General features: G+C 33.0%; 1 protein-coding gene and 1 long non-coding RNA gene across 2 annotated transcripts; one reads left to right on the top strand and one right to left on the bottom strand.

The window, feature by feature from the left end:
- Window positions 1-1,065: 1,065 nt before the first annotated feature.
- Window positions 1,066-13,309, bottom strand: LOC119837196. The gene is made up of 24 exons (XM_038362721.1): window positions 13,177-13,309; window positions 12,599-12,753; window positions 11,828-11,968; window positions 11,586-11,667; window positions 11,328-11,423; window positions 10,477-10,694; window positions 9,891-10,116; window positions 9,592-9,707; window positions 9,243-9,491; window positions 8,908-9,059; window positions 8,480-8,610; window positions 7,874-7,959; window positions 7,234-7,395; window positions 6,505-6,693; window positions 5,766-5,878; window positions 5,165-5,274; window positions 4,400-4,639; window positions 3,966-4,105; window positions 3,564-3,699; window positions 3,077-3,173; window positions 2,415-2,498; window positions 2,060-2,163; window positions 1,598-1,697; window positions 1,066-1,386 (listed from the first exon to the last, which is right to left on the bottom strand). The coding sequence occupies exons 1-24, from the start codon at window positions 13,307-13,309 to the stop codon at window positions 1,242-1,244; spliced, it is 3,405 nt and encodes a 1,134-aa protein (XP_038218649.1). The 3' UTR covers window positions 1,066-1,241.
- A 992-nt stretch (window positions 13,310-14,301) lies between these two features.
- Window positions 14,302-17,827, top strand: LOC119836996. Its single transcript, XR_005288129.1, has 4 exons — window positions 14,302-14,647; window positions 15,077-15,151; window positions 16,297-16,342; window positions 16,545-17,827. It is a non-coding gene; the product is annotated as an uncharacterized LOC119836996 (long non-coding RNA).
- The last annotated feature ends 1,569 nt before the right edge of the window (window positions 17,828-19,396 follow it).

The raw sequence follows: 19,396 nt of genomic DNA, 5'->3' as shown, positions 1-19,396 counted from the left end.
TGATATGATTTGACACATTGAATGATTTGATGTTGCTATATCTCTTTCCAATATCATTTTGTGTGATTTTTGTCACTTGTCGATCTGTTAAAGGTGATCCTAAAATCCTCAAATAGTATGGCTTATAAAATGATATGAGAAGAGCATTACGGAACAAAGATGGCGGTACCTGATTTAATACGTAAGTAAAGTTTATATTGGTAAGTCAATATAAAATGAAGATATATGAACCAAATAATTATTTTTGATGAACTACAAATAAGCTCTTAATATTTGCCAATGGTTTAGGGATAATATTAACACAATTTTAATTATTTACTTAATATTTATAAAATTGAATGTCTTACAAATGTTAGGTTAAAAGGTACTACTAAGGATTTAGAATACTGATTATAGATTTTTATAACACTTAACAATATGGTAAAGAATTACTCAATTACCTCTTGAAGTACAAGTTAAATTTAAATTGAGAATGGAATTGAAACGTGGGCAAAGAATGCTAGTTTAAAATAATCAAGAAATATAGTACAAAATACATATACTACTAGAAGTACAAAATTAACACTTTTTTATGTTAGTATTTATGGGAGTAAAAATGTGAATAATAATGGAGGAGTAAATGATCAGTAGGATTACTAGGTATGTTATATTTTATCCAAATTTAATAGTACCTATACTTAAATACGTTTGATATTAACGTGTGCGTTTATTTATTTATATTATGAGAAATGAAATCTCGTTATATCTTTTTTGTCCTATTTATTTGGCCTTTGGCGCCCTTTGTTAAATTATTGACATTAAAATATTCTGACAACGTATTGTCAATCGATTCCATTTATGGTATAATATTCCCATTGATATTTCTAAACATTTGTGTTCCTTTCTCCAATTTTTTGTGATATTTATACATATAATTGTTTATTTTATAAAAATTGTGCATTTTCCTACATGATTGATAATTCCTTTATAAAATTTGACATCAATGACATTGAAGCCAATTGGGATAAAATAAAAGATACGATTGAATTTGTGGTTTTATTTTATGACTCGCAATGTACATCATAATATATTATTTTTTAGATACAACAATATCAATTAACTATTTACATAATTTGTACCTACAAATCTACATATGATCGAAAATACTTTTAAAAACTGGCAGTTACACTCTTCCTATACCTTCATGGTTTAATCTAAGGCATATATGCACACTATTAAATTTTATTATATAATTCTTAATATCAAAATCGTCGTGGCGTCTCTGGTGAACTATTGGATACTGCTGTGGAGGATCCGCTCGCTGAATGCATGAATTGTGTAAGTTTAGATAAATGTGCAGTCGCCCACGGCTCTAAAGGGCTACCCGTATCGAGGACTGGAGATATTCTGTAATTAATAACTATTATTGCTTATTCGATAAACAGATAATCCTACTACACATACAGAGCTTAAAATATAGCTGGTAATTCTGCTCAGTATACCCTTATGAAATAGGCCTATATTATGAAACTTTAAAAATGTTGCAAGAGAAAGCAAAATGGGTCATTTTCACAAGCATATTTAACATGGTCTGATTTTAAGAGATGTATTTTACTACCGATTTCGTCGCGGTCTGGCAGTTTTGGGTCGAAGTCGTCGCGTTTCCGACTTAGTCGGTGGAGGGGGAGCACATTCTACATCTGCGTCACTTCCTTCACCTTAAAATCGATAAAAGTAGTTTAGAAATCTATGGAACAAAGTATCTAGGTTAAATGTTACAAATGTTGAAATAAACGAGTCCTAATCGGTCAATTTATACTAAAATATAAGTGATTCTCGAATACAATAATACCAAAAACTACTGAATTTTATTACACAAATATGTGCCCAACAAACAACGCTAGAACAAATGACAGGGGGACTGAAGCATTGATATATATTGAATGCAGAACTGAAAAAGTCAAATCACGCGGGAAAGTTTTCGGGCACAGATAATAAATAAACACATCTAAGTAATCTATAATAAAATTCGAAAAAAATAATAATGATTTAGCAAAAACTTATTGAATATATTATATACCTTGAATAAATAGAGAATGTTCTACTTGTGCTTGTCCCGTGGCGTGTTGTATACATATGGGGCGCGCGGCCTTCATGCGATCGTCGCGATGCCCGGTTTTGGCACTAAAGAAATATTTTCTGATGTCGGTTAATGTCTATAGAAAATGTTTTAAAGAAAAAACGAAATAGGTATATGATCCTCCCTCGTTTGAAACAATGGGGACCTATTTTTATTATTACAATTAATTTTTGTTAAATTATAATTAAACAGTGTAAATAAATTATAATACATTCTTTTAGTGGGGAAAAGAATGTGCATATATTAATATGAACATAAAAATTAAAGAGTTGAGAAAAGTGTAATTTATTCTTACGAATTATTCCCCGAGCTTATTGGTTCTTCCCAAGGTGCGTCACTTTCGACGGCGCTGCTCTCGGACGCTACGAGATACATTGACCTACGAAATAAGTTAATTATTAGTGTAAAATTTATTGAAATTTTCGTAGTAGAATAAACAATATAATGGATCGTAATTAAATAACATACTTCACCTATTTTATAACAACCGATAGGTCCGAATTTTTTAATTACTTCCAAAAAAATAAAGGTTAAAGACGCATCTAACGGTAGCTTCAAGGATACCTAACCATTATTCAAAGTTATTCACATAGGTAACAATACCTGAAATAATCCTACTAATATTATAAATGCGAAAGTTTGTAAGGATGTGTGTGTGTTTGTTGCTCTTTCACGCAAAAACTACCAAAACGGTTGCAATGAAATTTGGTATGTAGTCGTAGTACGTTAGTGCTATATAAATTAAGAAAAGAGCGATCTGCCTGGCTTCGCACGCACGCATGATATATAAACACATAAACCTTACTCTTGAATCACTATCTATTAATAAATAAATATAAAAAGCCCAAACAAAATCTTTTCCATAATTTTAAAGATTACATACAGACACGCAGAACGCGAGAAGCGATATTGTTTTATACTATGTAGTGATGGAAGAAAAAAGTTGTAACTTCTAACCTGGCTGGTACGTAGAGATGCGGCGGCGGCGGCGCGGCGCGGCGGGACGCGGTGCGAGCGCGTTTGGCGCGACACGCCCGGCCCAACACTGCACTGTCTGTAGTTATAAATTATATGGATAAAAGTTATTTCAGTATCACCTCATTAATATAAAATATCATTTTAATATTAAATCGACATTTAAGGAGAAGGCTCCGCGTTCATTTTCGCGATTTGATTATGATAGTGAATATTATTTGGATGCGAGTAGGCAGACACGTGATAAATTAACTGGCGATTTGAACAATGCCTATATTCTAAGATGTCGTTAGATAAAACGGTGGCCAGTTTCTTAAAAAAATAGTTTAAAATAACCAACATTAAACCAAACCACTTATAGGTATATCGGCATACCCTTTAGTTCCATTTTTAAATTTTGCCTATTATTCTCATCACTCGTCTCTACACTTCTTATCTCCGATCCTACTTTAAATTGAACCTATCCTACCGGATATAGGATCGCTATCCGTATGTTCCTGGCGCTCCCTCCTCCAGCCGCTATCAGGCGGCGGCTGGTCGGCGGCCACACCGAACAGGCCTGATACCGCACCAGCGACAACTAGACGCGATGACGTCACGTTCGTCTGGAACATATTTTTTTATGTTATAGCGTATGCGTTGCCCACTTTTAAAGGATAAGGAAAGGATTGACGTCGGTCATAAAGGATTGGACCTCGTTTTTTGAAAATATGTGCTGCGTCATTTCCATTATACGTTTAAATTAACATAGAAGAAGAAAGAGAAAGAAAGTCAATTTTTTTCTGAATTCTATACCTAAGTATTGTACTTTCCAATTGTTTTGAAAATGAAAGATGATAGTAAGCACATAACAGGGATATTGTTTACTTACAGAAATAGTAACATCGATTTCGGGAATGCCATTCAGATCTGAAGCCTTTTCTGCCAAATTTTTTAGCTCGGGGCTATTTGAGCCGACTTTTTCCGCTTTCGTTACCAACTCCTTCATGTAATCTCTAAATACTTCAGGTGCTAAAATGATTTAAATTTTCATTAATTAATAACTATATTAATTATATTATACTATAATCGATGTTTATTGATCTAACAATTCTTTCTAATATAAACTTGGTTGCCAATGGTTATTTATTTTTGAGATATAAATTAATATGTTACAACTTACGATTTAAATAAATATCCCCAAAACTTTTTTTCATCCCACACATGGTACAGACCATTTAAAGTACACAGAAAATAGGTGCTGTAATGAGTAATTGTGCATTGTAGTCATATAAATATATAACCATATAACTATGAATAACTTACGTTTATTCACTTCGTTTTGAATTAAAATTTCCGACACTTGTAAATCCACGTCCAAAAATTTGTTCTGTTCCTTTAAAGCCGCGTTTACATTAAGCGTCTCCCTTGTAACGTAACTGGGTACGGAAATTTGCACGATATTTTTTGGATTGGTTGGACTTGGGGTTAGTATTTGAGATTGATTTAATTGCTTTTGAGCTCCGTTCACAAGTATGTCTGGTGGTTGTTGTTTTGTGTCCACTGCTGTAAAATTTATTATGTGTTTTATCATTCACTTTTATTCAACGTTTACGTCAAACTTTTATCCATTCATTTATCCCCTTGGGAATAGGCTTTAAAGATTTTTCTTAGCTACTACCTACTCTACCATAATCTATGATAGTGGCTATCTGCATGCTAAATTACAGTCCAATCGGTCCAGTTGTTTGAGCTGTTCTAACTTCTAAATAAATTCAAATTAAATAAATCTGTAACATTGTTTATATCTATGGTAAATTTCCACAAGTCTATCCTCAGTCCAAAGTGATAAGTTAAGTTCATGATACATTATTAGTCGTTCGCTGTGGCTTCGCCACATTAGGTACATATATAGCCTATACTCAGTGTAGATGCATCTTCCTAATGGTCAAAGAATTGTTTAAATCGTTGTAGTAGATTTTTGTGTGAATACATTACAAATTTACACACAAAAGCTCAAAGGTTTTCTGTTTATAAAACTAATTAGATATATCTAAGGAAATTATATATAAGGTATTATTTTAAACTAACCAGTATTGGTAAGATCAAGGTCTTGAGCAAACGCCATGGCTGAGAGTGCTGAAGATAACGCAACTCCACCCACACCTGCTGCTTCCTTCACCACTTCCGGAGGTGGCACACTAAACGATCATTGAAACTGTACAGTTAAAGTAACAAGATAGTGTGAATTTGTTTAGCTAGATAAAAATTAGCACATTGACTAGTACAGTATTATGTTATCTGTGGTATTGATAAGCTTTTTATAACAAATGCGAAAAGGACGAAACACATCTCTTCAATCCCGCGCTTTTTGCTTTATGCTTTTTTACGATCCCGTAGGATTTTTAGATCAAAACCTCTTATAGAGACTCTGTTTTAATTAACTTTCTATAGATTATCAGCAGCAGCTTTTCTATATTTTGCTTCTATTAATAAATTCAATAAACGTAATTAGTAATGGTACTAGCATAGTATTATGATATCTATGGTAATAGGTGATTTTTTATTTTTCATCAACTATATCTGTATAAGTATGTGTTTAATAAATAATAATGTATAACATCTAAATTTTCCACGACAAAGATATTTAAAACAATGTATTCTTTAGGTATTAAACTTATATTTGTCTTACGGAGCTTTCTTGGTAGGCGTGGATATAGAGACTCTTCCCCACATAAGCCTACGCAGTTCCTCGCCCGTGATGCCGCGCTTGCGCAGTTCCGCTATCGTCACTTTACCTACACGCTGGGATATTTAATTGTTCAATAACATTACATTTCAAATAGAAAACAAACTTATAATAAGTTATTTTGCATATAAAAAAGTGAAGTCCCGTGTCCCCTAGTGGGGTATGGGGCAGATGATGTACATCCGTTTCACTGATCGATTTTCTATAGGGACAAGTAGGTGATCAGCCTTCTGTGTCCTGCCAGACCGAGACATTTTTTTTTTTGTGCGTCCCCACCGGGAATTGAACCCAGGACCCCTCGGTTCTACGCTCACGCGTTAACCACTGTACCAAGGAGGCGGTCATTTTGCATATGATGATACATTAATATGACGAGAAATCAGCATATTTAATTGCATTGTAAATTTCGCCTTTTCGACTACCCACTCGTAGTAATTATAAAATTATAATAATGCTATAACATTTCAGTGTAAGACAAGAATTACACAGGTGATTTTATTTAGATACTTGTATCTGATTATCTAACTAACACGTACACAGCTGACTGGATTTTAAAGAATCGCAATTAGATATTTACCTTCAATCAACATCTAATGGCCTAGTCATTTAGCTGGCCAAATCATATCAAAGCGAATGAATGCAAAATAAAGTAGGTAATTTTCGAATAAAACGCATGTCTCACCTTCCAATTAGCTAAAGCGCCCTTCCTCTGCTTCGCTCTGGTCTTGGCCTTACTTTTAATGACCATAACGCCCCGCTGCTCGTACCGCGGGTCGTCAGATGGTCCCAGGCCGATGGAGTACTCCTGGAGGTATTTGTGCGCGTCCTCTTGGGCCACCGAACGTTCTAGAGATACTACGATTTTCGCCCACTGGGTTACGCATAAAAAAATTGGAGAAGTGTTAAAATTGCTGTGTTAAAAGTTTCTGTATTATATAACAATTATACCATAGTACATATTTAATTATAATGTTTAATTTACTAGTTAAATACCGTCACGTACGTAGGACACGTAAGGTCACATTTAATTTAAGATGGTGTCCCATCCTATGAAAATTCTTAAATACGTTTTATAAATCAAAATTGTGTTATTAAATTCCAGAAACGAAGTTTTAGGTTTTTAGGTATGTCTAATTTATGTACCAAATATGTATATAATATAAAAGATTAGAAAAAAATCGATGGCGAGCTGGCGGATTCGAACATGCGTCATTCACCGAACCGTGGCAACGCTTAATCTCACGACCACCCATAATTATTAATCTGCCTCAGCCATCACATTTATTTAATGTTTCGACGTTATGTACCTATTTTGTTTCTCATTTACAAATGTTTTATAATAAATATAGCATTTTAATGTAGATAAATAGCACTTATATAGCAAAACTATTATTTAAATTGAAAAATTTACCTGCTTAACCCATTCCTTCTCCGATTGTTCAATGACATGAGCGTACGTGTTCCCCATCATGGCGATCAACATGTTCAGAAGTAAAATTGGTACAAAGACCATGAACACAGCAAACACTGTCTTTGATAGGTTGGGATATATTGTCTGCGCGAGCTCTGAGTACTGTAAATACATAGAAATGAAATGATATGAAATTCTTTATTGCTTATAAGAAAAAACAAGCAAGCACAACATAACATTAAAAGTAAGCAAAAGGCGGCCTAATCGCTAAGTAGCGATCTCTATCAGGCAATCTTTATTGTAAAAATAATATGTATAAAAATATGGAATATAGATTTCACACGTAAATTAATAAACAACAAAAAACTTTTCGTATATAGCGATCTACTATGTTATTTAACTAGATATAAGGCGACATTACAAATACATTCGATTCATATTAGATATTAATATGCAAGTCATTTGTTATTTATATTGTTACAAAAAAACAATATTCCCTATGAAATATTTTCGTATGAGTTCTTTAATATCTACTCATGTCTACTACTAAACAAATGTAAGTTATTGGGGTCAAAATCAATCGTAAACTGTTTAAAACGTACTGTCAAATTGACCAAGGTTATGCTTCTATTATACTTACACTATAATCGCCGAGCGTAATTTGAAACAGTGCCATCCAAGTGCTTGGATAGCTAGAGTATAAAGTCGATTGAACGTTTGGAAATCCTGAAAAATTTATTATTATTTACAGTTTTTAATTGACACTCATAATAAAGCTGAAGAGTTTGTTTGAACGCGCATATCTCAGGCAATATTAGACTTATTAAAAAATGTTTTGAAATAAGTCGGTGAAAACCACCACACCACCACCGCTAGTTTTTATATACCTAGGGCAGGAAAGACTGACAACATAGAAAATTATTTGTGGTAAACAAGAAGGAACAAAAATAACAATAATGCAAAATTCATCATTTTTAGCAATTATTATTTAATTAAAATAGCCAAATAGAAAAATATTCACACTCAAAATTGTTTATTTAGAACGAAGTGACATAGAGAACTAGACTACATATAAATGGGACAGGGGAGGCCAACCTTCGTACAAAAAAACAATCACCAAGCACTGTTTACCCAGTCGAAACTTCTGATACAACAAACCCAACAGTCGAATAGAAACCCTTTCTTTCTTCTTATTTGAAGTCGCAAGTCGTAGTGAAAATTCAATTTTTTGTCAATACACTCTTACCCTTGTACAGAAAGTAGAAAGACTGCGAGAAGCCGAACAACACGATGCAGTAGATAATACCGAATGTGAACATGTCCCCCGTTATCATGCTGTAGATCATTGTCACGAACGGACCGGTGAGTTTGACTGCGCTAAGAATAAACGTTTGAAACACTTATTATTACAGCTACAATATATCATTAATGTGTTGCCGATGGGTGAACATTTATTAAATACTATATTTCTGATTTATATTCGTAACAAATGGTAATGCTAAATGTTGTAAAGCCCCGAAGGACCAAGATTCTTCCATTTTTGTCAAGCAATTTTGTAAATGTTAATTTTGTCAAGCAATTTTATAAATGTCAATTTTGTAAATTACACGTATAAATAATGTTTTTCCCAGCATCGCCAATGAATTTATTGCCTTGTACTAAAAATTCACTTACCCCGCGAAAAACATTAGCAAGAACCAAGAGCCGGGTAGAACAAAAATCAAAATGGCTTCCTCTAGCATTGTTTGTCGACTAAGCCTCGCTGGTATGCAGGCGAGAAGGAGGAGATTTGAAGCCAGGAAAATAAATTTAGCAGGCTCGTGTATCTAAAATAAAAATATGTTTTTTATTAGTTTATTGAAAGTACGTATATATTGAACGTATTTATGTAGGGGGATAATCTTTTGCTACTTGAGTTGGCGTATTTGTGTGAAATTCAGTGACTGGCATAAGATTAGTGGACTACTCTCACAAATGACAGAATAATCTACTATCCACATAACCCTCACCAACTGTTTGAAATACGCGATTACACCCTGATTCTTGATCTCATCTCCTTGCTGCAGTATTATATAGCAAAGCGTGCTCATTATAGTTCCCAGTTCACATGCGAGGCGTATCCCACTCCTTGCGTCAGTTATCTCGAGCCCCCAGTCCGGATATGCGTCAGCTTCTATGCTACTGTGACGCAGGTAAACCGATACCGAAAGGAGAAGTAAGTGTAGCATGAGGATCATGAGACGTTTGAGGAACTTTTTCTGAAATAGACCGTTTGAGTAATCAGTATAAAAGCCTCTTTAAAGGAAGAAACAAATTCTATATTGTCAAATTAAAATAATAAAGTTCAATGCCGTTTACCCTAGCGAACGTTTTCCATTTTTCTTCCAGAAGCCTTTGAATAATACCACCGTCTAACATGTTTAAATGTTCCTGTTTTGTTCCGTTTAAGATAATAAACAATGCAGAATTCCAATCTGCAAAATAATCGCTTAATTACGATTTCAAATACTCGATTGAAACTAATTTACCAATACACATATTGATAAGAAGAGATGAAGATATTACTATTACTAGTATAATAATTAAGAAGCTAGAGAATGTACATATTATATCAGATAGTTAGTCTGACTGTATTTAAAAACTATTATTTTTCTTACTTGTTCGACCATCTGGCAGTAACGTATCTAGGGCGTTCAATGGATACGCCGAGCAGGTAATATTGGAATACCTCCAGAACTCTCTAGAAGATAATTCCAACATCTCTCTGAACACAGACGCTCTGCCAAGCTGGCAAGCGAGCGTAAGCGGTGTGAATCCTGCTTTATTTTGTCTACCATTGCTTGCTGGGACTTTTGGATGACGTAGGGCATAACCAAACATGTCCTTGAATAAAATTAACATAGGCATTAATTGCAATTATTATTACCAAATAATAGTTAAAAACGATAAACAAAATAATGATGTATATCTGTATTATACATATATATGTGTTTATCTATTCCATTATAACTTCTTAACTGCATAACTCACTTTGGTATGTAGAACTGTATTAATCTGTGACTGGGATAGCAATAAAGGCATCTATCATATAATTATGTCGGACCAAATTCAAATTCGCGAGCTAAAAAGCTTTGCATATCTTTTAGGTAATATTATATTAACATAATAGTAGTAATTATTTATATCGTCTTTGTTACGGATCATATAATTCATTTTTTTTTTGTCTATAGGTAGTATTCTCACCAATTTATCACAAACAACAACCATATGCAATATCATGTTCCCAAACGAGTCCTGTGCGTCGGGGTCAGCGTCAGAGTCCAAAAGAAGGTTGTACACGGCTTCATTCGCACAGCACGCTGCCCAGGCCAGAGGATACTCTCCTAAATATGCCAACCCTTCGTAGTTTGTTTGGCGTGTTGGTGGAACGCGCTGTTGGTCGCGGGGGAGGAAGAAACTACCTATGAACAATGCCTTATTATAATATATAGAATTTTCATTTGTAATTTAATATGAGACCTAATAGTGAAATAAGATTATTAATAGTTTAGTAAAATGCCACCTTGTGAGTTGTGACACTACAGGGGTGCTATTTTAACATCATGTGATATTTAGAAAAGAAAAACTTTTTAACTGACTTTAAACTCGATTTATTCATTCATTTATTTGAGTCTCTCCGTGACCACGCTCGCTGTAAAGTGTTCGAAACGGCGTGTTAATAATATAATGAATAAATCGCGTTTAAAATCCGTTAAAAAGTGTTTTAATTTCTAAATGTATAACACTCGCGTAAAATCAAACACAAGAAAATACTATCATGTGATATTGCATTTTTTTCATTTCATTGGTCAGCTTATTGATAAAATTAATATTATCATGTATTATTTGGTTGCAGTCTCCTTCATTCATCTCCTGGTTTAAGTAATGATCTTCAACAAACCTCAAATAACCAACAATAGTAAAGCCTTGAAGTAGTTATACAGTGTTTATGTACATTTATCAATAAATTATTAATATTCTTTCTATCTAGTTCTGTTTACTTAATCTTTTGACAACATCATAAAATATTACTCTCCTCATCCAATTATACGCACCAATAGCTCTCTGATTAACATCAGCACCAGCTTCCACTAAATCCTGAACCAACTCATTGTTGCTGTACGCAATAGCAAGATGCAATGAGCTGGCGCCTACAAAATAAAGAGTAATATTAAGAAATTACAAGTAAGTTTATTTTTTAATTTAAACCGATTTTCTTATTTATATTTTATTTAAAATCAAACTATTTATTGTCGCATATACAATGAGTATATATGTAATTATTGTACAACTTATAAGCATAGAACTAATACCTAAATATTCTTCACCTTCCACGACATCTAGTGACAGTTTTGGAAAACATTTAACTAATGTTCTTGCTAAACGTGTGTGAATCTGAAAAAAGAAAAATAACTTATTTTATTCCGGTCGTAAGCTTTAATATCCTTATATAATTATTCACGAACGAATTTTATCCTTGCGATAAAATACGTAAAATCTATGCATAATACTACGCTACCTGTATAAAATTACCTGTATAAAACCTTCAACTAACCTTAGTATCGCATATTATAAGAACATGTAATAAGGATTCTCCCAACGCTCCTCTATAACTCATCTGCCAGCACGCGGTGTGGTCTTCCCATTTTGCTAAGGGGTCGTGTGGGGATAAAGATGCTTCGATTGGAAGAACTACCTAAATATTTGATTAAATGGGAAAAAAACTATAAATTGCTATATACGATGCCTTTATGTTCAAAATATAACATATTTTGGATATTAAGGTCCATCATAAAGAAAACATAACGCTATAACCAATAGGAACAGCTCATTAATAAGTTATGATCTTATTTATGTATTTTTTTAAGGATCACAAGAGTTCGTTACATGTATACTTAAGCTATAGATCATTTATCAATATAAGCGTATGCACAACCTGTTATATGTGACCACAACTTACTTGATGAATAAAGAACTGCGTCTTATCAACTTATACACGATCTTATTGCGAGTATACTATATTTTTAATTATTAAAATGATTTAAAATTCGAATTTAAATAAAACGGAAATTACTAAGGCAAATTTTAAAAAGTGGCAGCGCTGTTGTCTAATGTGATATATTTGATCATAGGCCAATTGCTGAGTTGTATTTATATTTGATTTGATTTATATCTCATACACAAATAAGATGTTCCTTAAAATCAAAGACTTCAATGTTAATTCAAATTTTTGCTTATAATTTCCTGTAAAATTAAAAATATATTTTGTTCCAATATAACCTGACATGATCTTAAAGTAATTTTATCCATAATAAAAGAGTATCACCTGCTCCTGTTCTCGAAACTTCCACCGCAAATACTCCGCCCTGTTTATCACCCGGCCCCGTCCGCCTGCGTACATGTAACCAGCGAATTCTTCTCGGATCAATTTTTCCGCAGCGGACATACCACCTTTTGTGTATGTTTCTAGGAGTATTCCACCTAATAATTTTTATAATAATTGGGTTTTGGGGCATAGAACAAAAAATATTTTTTTCTAGTATAAATGATAAAGTTTATGTAAAGTTGCCAAAACGCGCTGTTTTAACATACTTTCAAATACTTACATACAGCGTTAACAGGGGCGGTTTTTCCTATTGGCCGAGTAGGCCCGGTAAAATATAGGGGGCGGCAAAATTTAGAAAATGAACGGGGACAGGTTGAACGCTCTGGCTATCGTCTGTATCGAATCACATTTGCTACGGTCATTAGATTGTGATGATTTGATTTCGGCAAAAGGCAATATGTGGATAACGATTAATTGTTACTTAAAAATAGAATCTTTCATAGGCCTAGGGCAGCCAACGTATCAAATCCGCCCCTGCATACTTACACATACTTCAACAATTTAACCAATCAAAATACCTTTTTTATAATCTGCTAACTTATACAGCACGGTATGATCCTCGCTGCTGGGCTGTGATATGACTCTATCTAGTACTGATCCCACCGCGGGTACGCTCGTCGACGAACATAGCTTTCCAAGCGTTGTTCCCATTTTACTGTGAATATACCCATACATTTTATTTGTCTTATAAATACATTAGTAGAGGCGGCCACAGCTAGAATCTATAAGCTGCCATTCATTAGATTATTTCATTCATTCATTTCTTCAGAAGTAAGGGGAGGAATTTCCAAAAAATCCTAATGATATTTTCTAGTTTGTGGGTAAGGAATGGCATTAAAGGTGATTAAGGTAGTGGCAAATGTATTTTCATGTTAACGTGGGCGACTAAGCTGGTGACATATTTTTTTTTCCCCCTGTGCTTGTGGGTCGCCTGTGGGTCGGTAAACGCTACCAACGCCCATACCATTTGGTGAGGTTTAAAGAAAATTGCAGACCTTACGCCTCTACAAATGGACTGCCGGTTATAAATTTTAAAGGGATTTAAGAAAGGATTGACGCGAGGAACAAAGGAAAGGACTGGGAAGGGTAAGGAAAAAATGTGGGCCTCCGCTCCCCCACCCATCAAACGAAACAGATCATGCTACTATTTCAAGCCGTTCTTTTGTGGGATGTGGTACTTCCCCGGTGTGAGCTGACCCAATTCGTAACGAAGCGTACTCGACTCCCACATACATAATGTGATATTTACATTTGTAGAAGAGAAGATAGATAGAAGAACTAAGTAAATGATGTCGGCAAGAATGAAGGACAGGACTGGGAAAAAATAAAGCATCATAAACTTCAAACAAGAATATAAAAAATAATACACTGCCTTTTGTAGATATATTTATCTCCGAATAATAGTGAACATTAACCAGTATTCCGCTACCGGAAGTAGGAATTAAATAATATTCGCTTGAGATTTTTATTACCTACTAAGAATAATTCAACATTGAACTCTTATTAAATCTGGTCTTATTGTATAAAAAGTTTGTTTCCCTACCTCTTATAACTTGACACTGGCAAATAGCTCTGACTTGTTGCCAATAAAAAAAAAAAATAAAAAAAACTGTCATTAGAGACTGTCAAACGTTGTTGATATTTGAATTTTTAGAACGATATATAATTTGTGTGATGCTTACGATCTGAGTCTGTATATATAAACTTTTTAATTGTATTGGATTAGATAAACTTTCTAAAAATGACTGTTTACAATTACTACATGATATATTTTATTAAAAAGTACAAAAGCATTGCATATACCATGCGATTGAATTATTCAAAAAAAAGTATCCTGTACGTCGAATACCCAAGTTAAAAGATGTTCTCTAAATGTTATCGTCAAATATATTTTGAAACAAAAAACAGCCAAGAAAGCGGAAAGAACAAAGGACAAACTTATTGCTTTATGCTTTGATCAATCCAACATATGGAGATATAATTCAAAAGGTGAGTTTGTGGTTTCAACTTCATTAAATTTTTAATAATTAATTCTCTATTGTGAAGCAGGCGATTGGAAAATGTGGTAAGGTTCGTGGTAAGTAATCTACTAATCTTTCAAATTAAAATATATTCCTTTGCACCCAGAACTTTATTTAAATTGTTTATCTCTCATTGCTACATAACCTTTGAAATATGTTTCCAAGCGATTATCACTTTACTACAATTATGGAGGTGTGGTACATAATATTTAATTATTTTACCAAGACCAAAAGTTTGTGTATTAATTTTATTTCAGCTCCAAGAACTTATTAAAATAATGTACACACAAACACCTACAGTTGAACATAAAAGACTGTTATTGTATACCAATATAAAATATTACTAAATATGCGTTGTGATGCTGAGAATACCACTGTTATTTATGTTTCCTTCCAGAACATGAAAACAACACATGAAGCCAAATTTATAATAATAAGGGATAAAACAAGCCAAGGCAATTCTGAGAGTAGTGTAAGTATTTACATACATAATAAAATATGGCCTATTCCAACCAGAAATAATGCAGCCTTCTGCTCGTGTAAAATTCCAGGGTCTGGACCGTGGATATTAACTGGTTAAGAGTCCCGCTTAGAGGTTTCCCGCTTTAAATATTAGAGAAAACTAACTCACTCGTCAAAATTAATTATTCTTAATCTGCTGACTCTCAATAAATTTACAATACACTTTTAGCAATACAATATACATTTATGGCACTGTAAAACAACATTAATAACATGCTTTTTGTCTATTATATTTTAATGAGATATGTGTAATTTTTATATGATCAAATAATCTACCAAAGCTTAATTACCAAATTTGTAATTGCAAATAATTACAAGCACTACTCATTTGATAGAACTAGGAATGCTATAGAGATATCTCAAGTTTGAATAGAGATTTTAAGTTTTCTATAATTTTTTAAGATGGAGTGGTTGTGGACAAAAGGTTCTAAATCTATTGTCATACAGATAAAAGCTCACTTACCTCTTTAATTTTCAAAGTCCATGATTATTTTGTTGTATTAAGAAATATTCAGATATTGGCTCCAAAATATTTGTTTTCTTATTAAATACATCATATTAAATAGTATATGGAATTATAAAAGAAAGTTCTAGATCTTTCTAATAGAATAATTAATAAATGGAGACCAAAACAATATATTCTCCCTGTTATATGGTTGCTTAGTTACTAACAGGGATAGTTAATATCTGAATAGGTTGTTAGTGGATGGTTTAAGTCGATAGAACTATTACTTTATGTTTATACATAAAGTAGTAGTTAATCAATGTAATCATAGATTTTCAGTATATTGGTACGAATTTGGTATTAGAATAATTGGTTTGTTTGTTGGTGAAATTTGTAATGTATGCCGTGTGCTGTGACATGCATCTGTAACTATACAAATAATCGCGCTATGTTCGCCTGTTTCTATTTTTGTCTTTTTTCCTAGCAAAAAGTGTGAAATACTCGATACACAAGTTGCCGCTCATTTTCCGAAACAGATAAAAAAACAATGTTCAATTAAAACAATGAAAAAAAGCATTCCGCTATAGCATACATTATAGAGTGATGTAACTAATTTTTTATTCATATAAATTTATTCCTTTTGTTCTCAGGAGTTGAGAAAAGATGAAATGGAAAAAATTCCTTTAGCAGAGCATGGTAAGATGATTTTAAATTATTTTTCTACTACTCAATTTGTAATTTTATTTTTAGTTCTAATTATATTAATGAAACTGTCTCAACTAGGAAATTTTCCTTATATTCTTGAAGCAATTCAACAAAGAAGTGTATTATTTTAAATATTTATGTTTAATACACACAATGAATATAATTAATAAATGTAATGTATTACCTTTGACAGATTCTACAAAACTAAAGAAAGAAAAATGGTCCACATCAAATAGTCCAGTATTTTACAATTTTCTTGATGTAAACAGAGTTCCTATTCTATATACTACTTGTTTAGAAGAAAGTTTTATAAAACAGTCAAAATTAAAAGCAAACCAAGTCTTGAGGGAACAGAGAAAAGAAAAACAAGGAAGAAAATCATGAATGTTGCTGAAAACAATGACAAACAAACGCTTGCAATAAAAAGCAATGTTGGAAACAATGTCAAGTCTAATGAATATTGTATTGATAGTGATGACGATGATTTGCCTTTGAAAAACACTCCATTGTCCATGGAATTAGTTGATTTGTCTCGTCACGATCGATCAAAATGAAGAATTGTATGGAGTGTTGCATAGGAAATGCGGTATAGATCACGCTCAGGCGTTCCTTATAAATGTATGTTACTGCTTTTATAGAAAATCCCTAGTGAAAACTCTTTGGTCGACCATAGATCGTGGCGCTTTGAAATATGATATATAACTTGAAAGAAAAGCATGCCCCATAGCAAGTCGCCAGACTACCATCTAAAATAACAAACATTGTTTTAAATAATACGTTAGATAAAAATAGGGAAGTGACTGAATTTCTGTGTACACATGCGCACAAATAATATGATAAATTTGTTCTCTTTAAATGTATCAACGACAACCATTAATTACTGATAATGATGAAGAACTAACTACCAAAAATATTTGAAAAACATGAAAAAGAAAGAAATGTGAATGGTGTAATAAAAACGCAGGATTTGAATTGACAAGTTGCCTTCCATTATCTATTGAGCAGGTCTTAGGCACCCGAGTTGCAACAGTCCGAAGCTGTGAATAATGACAGCACCCTGCCAAAGATAAGTCACGTATTTTCTTTGAGTGAAATAAACAAATTACCTATGAATACTAAAGAGAAGATTGAGGAAGAGAAGGTGAACAATCCCAACTCGATAGACCTGGAGAAGGAAATCTCGTATTCATGGATCATTAAAGCCTTCCAATCTGATGTTCATGAAAATATGCTTTACATAAAAAACAATGGTTGCACTAATGACTACGAAAATGATTCTAATCCTGCTGATGAAAGTGAAGATTCGGATGATGCTTCTAACGTTTCATGGAGTAATAATAACATTCAAACATATAAAAGCCAGAAATCGAGTATGAGAAAACTGAAGAAAATTCACATACATTTGCAATATAACTATTAGTTGAGATTAACTCTGGTTTATATTCTGTTATAAAATAAATTGAAGTATATTTATTTAAACCCTCTTATTAATGAAAGTTAAATACATTTGCATGTATTTTTATTGCATCAGAGTTTTAAGAGAAATAATGGGAACTTCTGTTTTTATTTAATAAGTGAAATAACTTTTCATAACGCTTATTTGTATTTTCACTTTTACCTACGTGATATTTGTAACGAATTCGCATAAGTTATGAGTTTTAACTTATGCGAATTGTTAAGGGTTCTTTTGTGAGTACCTATAAAATGGATATCCTATCCGTGATATAAGAATCTAAGCACATTGAAATAATAAGATTCTCATGACTGAATATATTCTGTATTATTTATTGAGCGTTAGTTTACTGTATATCTCGTTATATTTATCAGTTATTAGATTGGCATAAGAATAAAAAATTTGTTACATTTTGTGTCCTTTTATTTTTCCTATCAAATATGTTTATTAGAGTTTTCTCATGTTATTGGGCAAGTTACAATTAGTGTTCGTTTATATTTTTATTTATATGGGCGATTATTTTTTCGATCAATTACCTGTCAATTTGAACATCAATGCCAATTTTATTTGTGCCGTCGTGGTATTATGATATACTAGCTGCGCCCCGCGGGTTTACCCGCGTCAGTCCGTATCCCGTAGGAATATCGGGATAAAAAGTTGCCTATATGTTATTCCAGTTGTCCAGCTGTCTACGTACCAAATTTCATTGCAACCGGTTCATTACTTTTTGCGTAAAAGAGCAACAAACACACACACATGCTTACAAACTTTCGCATTTATAATATTAGTAGGATAGGATGTGGTTTCGGTAAAGGTATGATGTACTGTCTAATCTCGGGCACTACTGGGCCGATTTCGAAAATTGTTTCATCGTTGTACATATAAGTCCCTGTTTCCAGAGAGCTATACATGTCATCATCTCACGCAAAGCCTGGTTGGACCGCTAGTAACAATAAGTAGCGACAGACAAGATGACCCGGTAAAAGTTGTTCTGGCTAATTCTTACCAAATTTAAAATAAAAGACCTATTCTCAGACCTACCAATTATAATATTATACAAAAATCGGTCAAGTCGTTTCCTAGATGAACTAATACTGACACGAAAATTTAATTTATGGATAAGCTAGAGATTATAGAAACATAAACTGACTTAACTATAAACTACTACATAATAAGTAGATATATGTAAAATGTTTAAAACATATTCAATATTATAACGCTAATAAATTAAACATTTCTATCTCGCTATAAGAGGCTTTCATGTACCTTTAACAAAATCTTTAAAGAACCTTGGCCAAATCGAACCGTCTAGAGTTTTACATTCAACTATTCATTATTATTTAAGAATATACATTTCTGTAAAATTAAAACGCCAGTCCGTGCGGTAAGGTGTTTCTCAGGCACAGAGTAAATAATGATATATATAAATAATGATATGCCGTCATCATATACTCTATAGCGGAACGATGTCTATATTATTAGCGTGCCGAAGGTTAGTACTGGATTCTCTTATCATATGTATGTTTAGGCTTCGTAGCGACGAGAAGTTAGTTTGGCGATTGCAGGCTATAGTCTGCGTCGCTGATTTACCT

This window comes from Zerene cesonia, chromosome 26, assembly GCF_012273895.1.
Source record: "Zerene cesonia ecotype Mississippi chromosome 26, Zerene_cesonia_1.1, whole genome shotgun sequence".
Lineage (NCBI taxonomy): Eukaryota > Metazoa > Arthropoda > Insecta > Lepidoptera > Pieridae > Zerene > Zerene cesonia.
The sequence above is the reverse complement of the archived record's forward strand: the minus strand, read 5'-3'. Positions and strand labels throughout refer to the sequence as shown.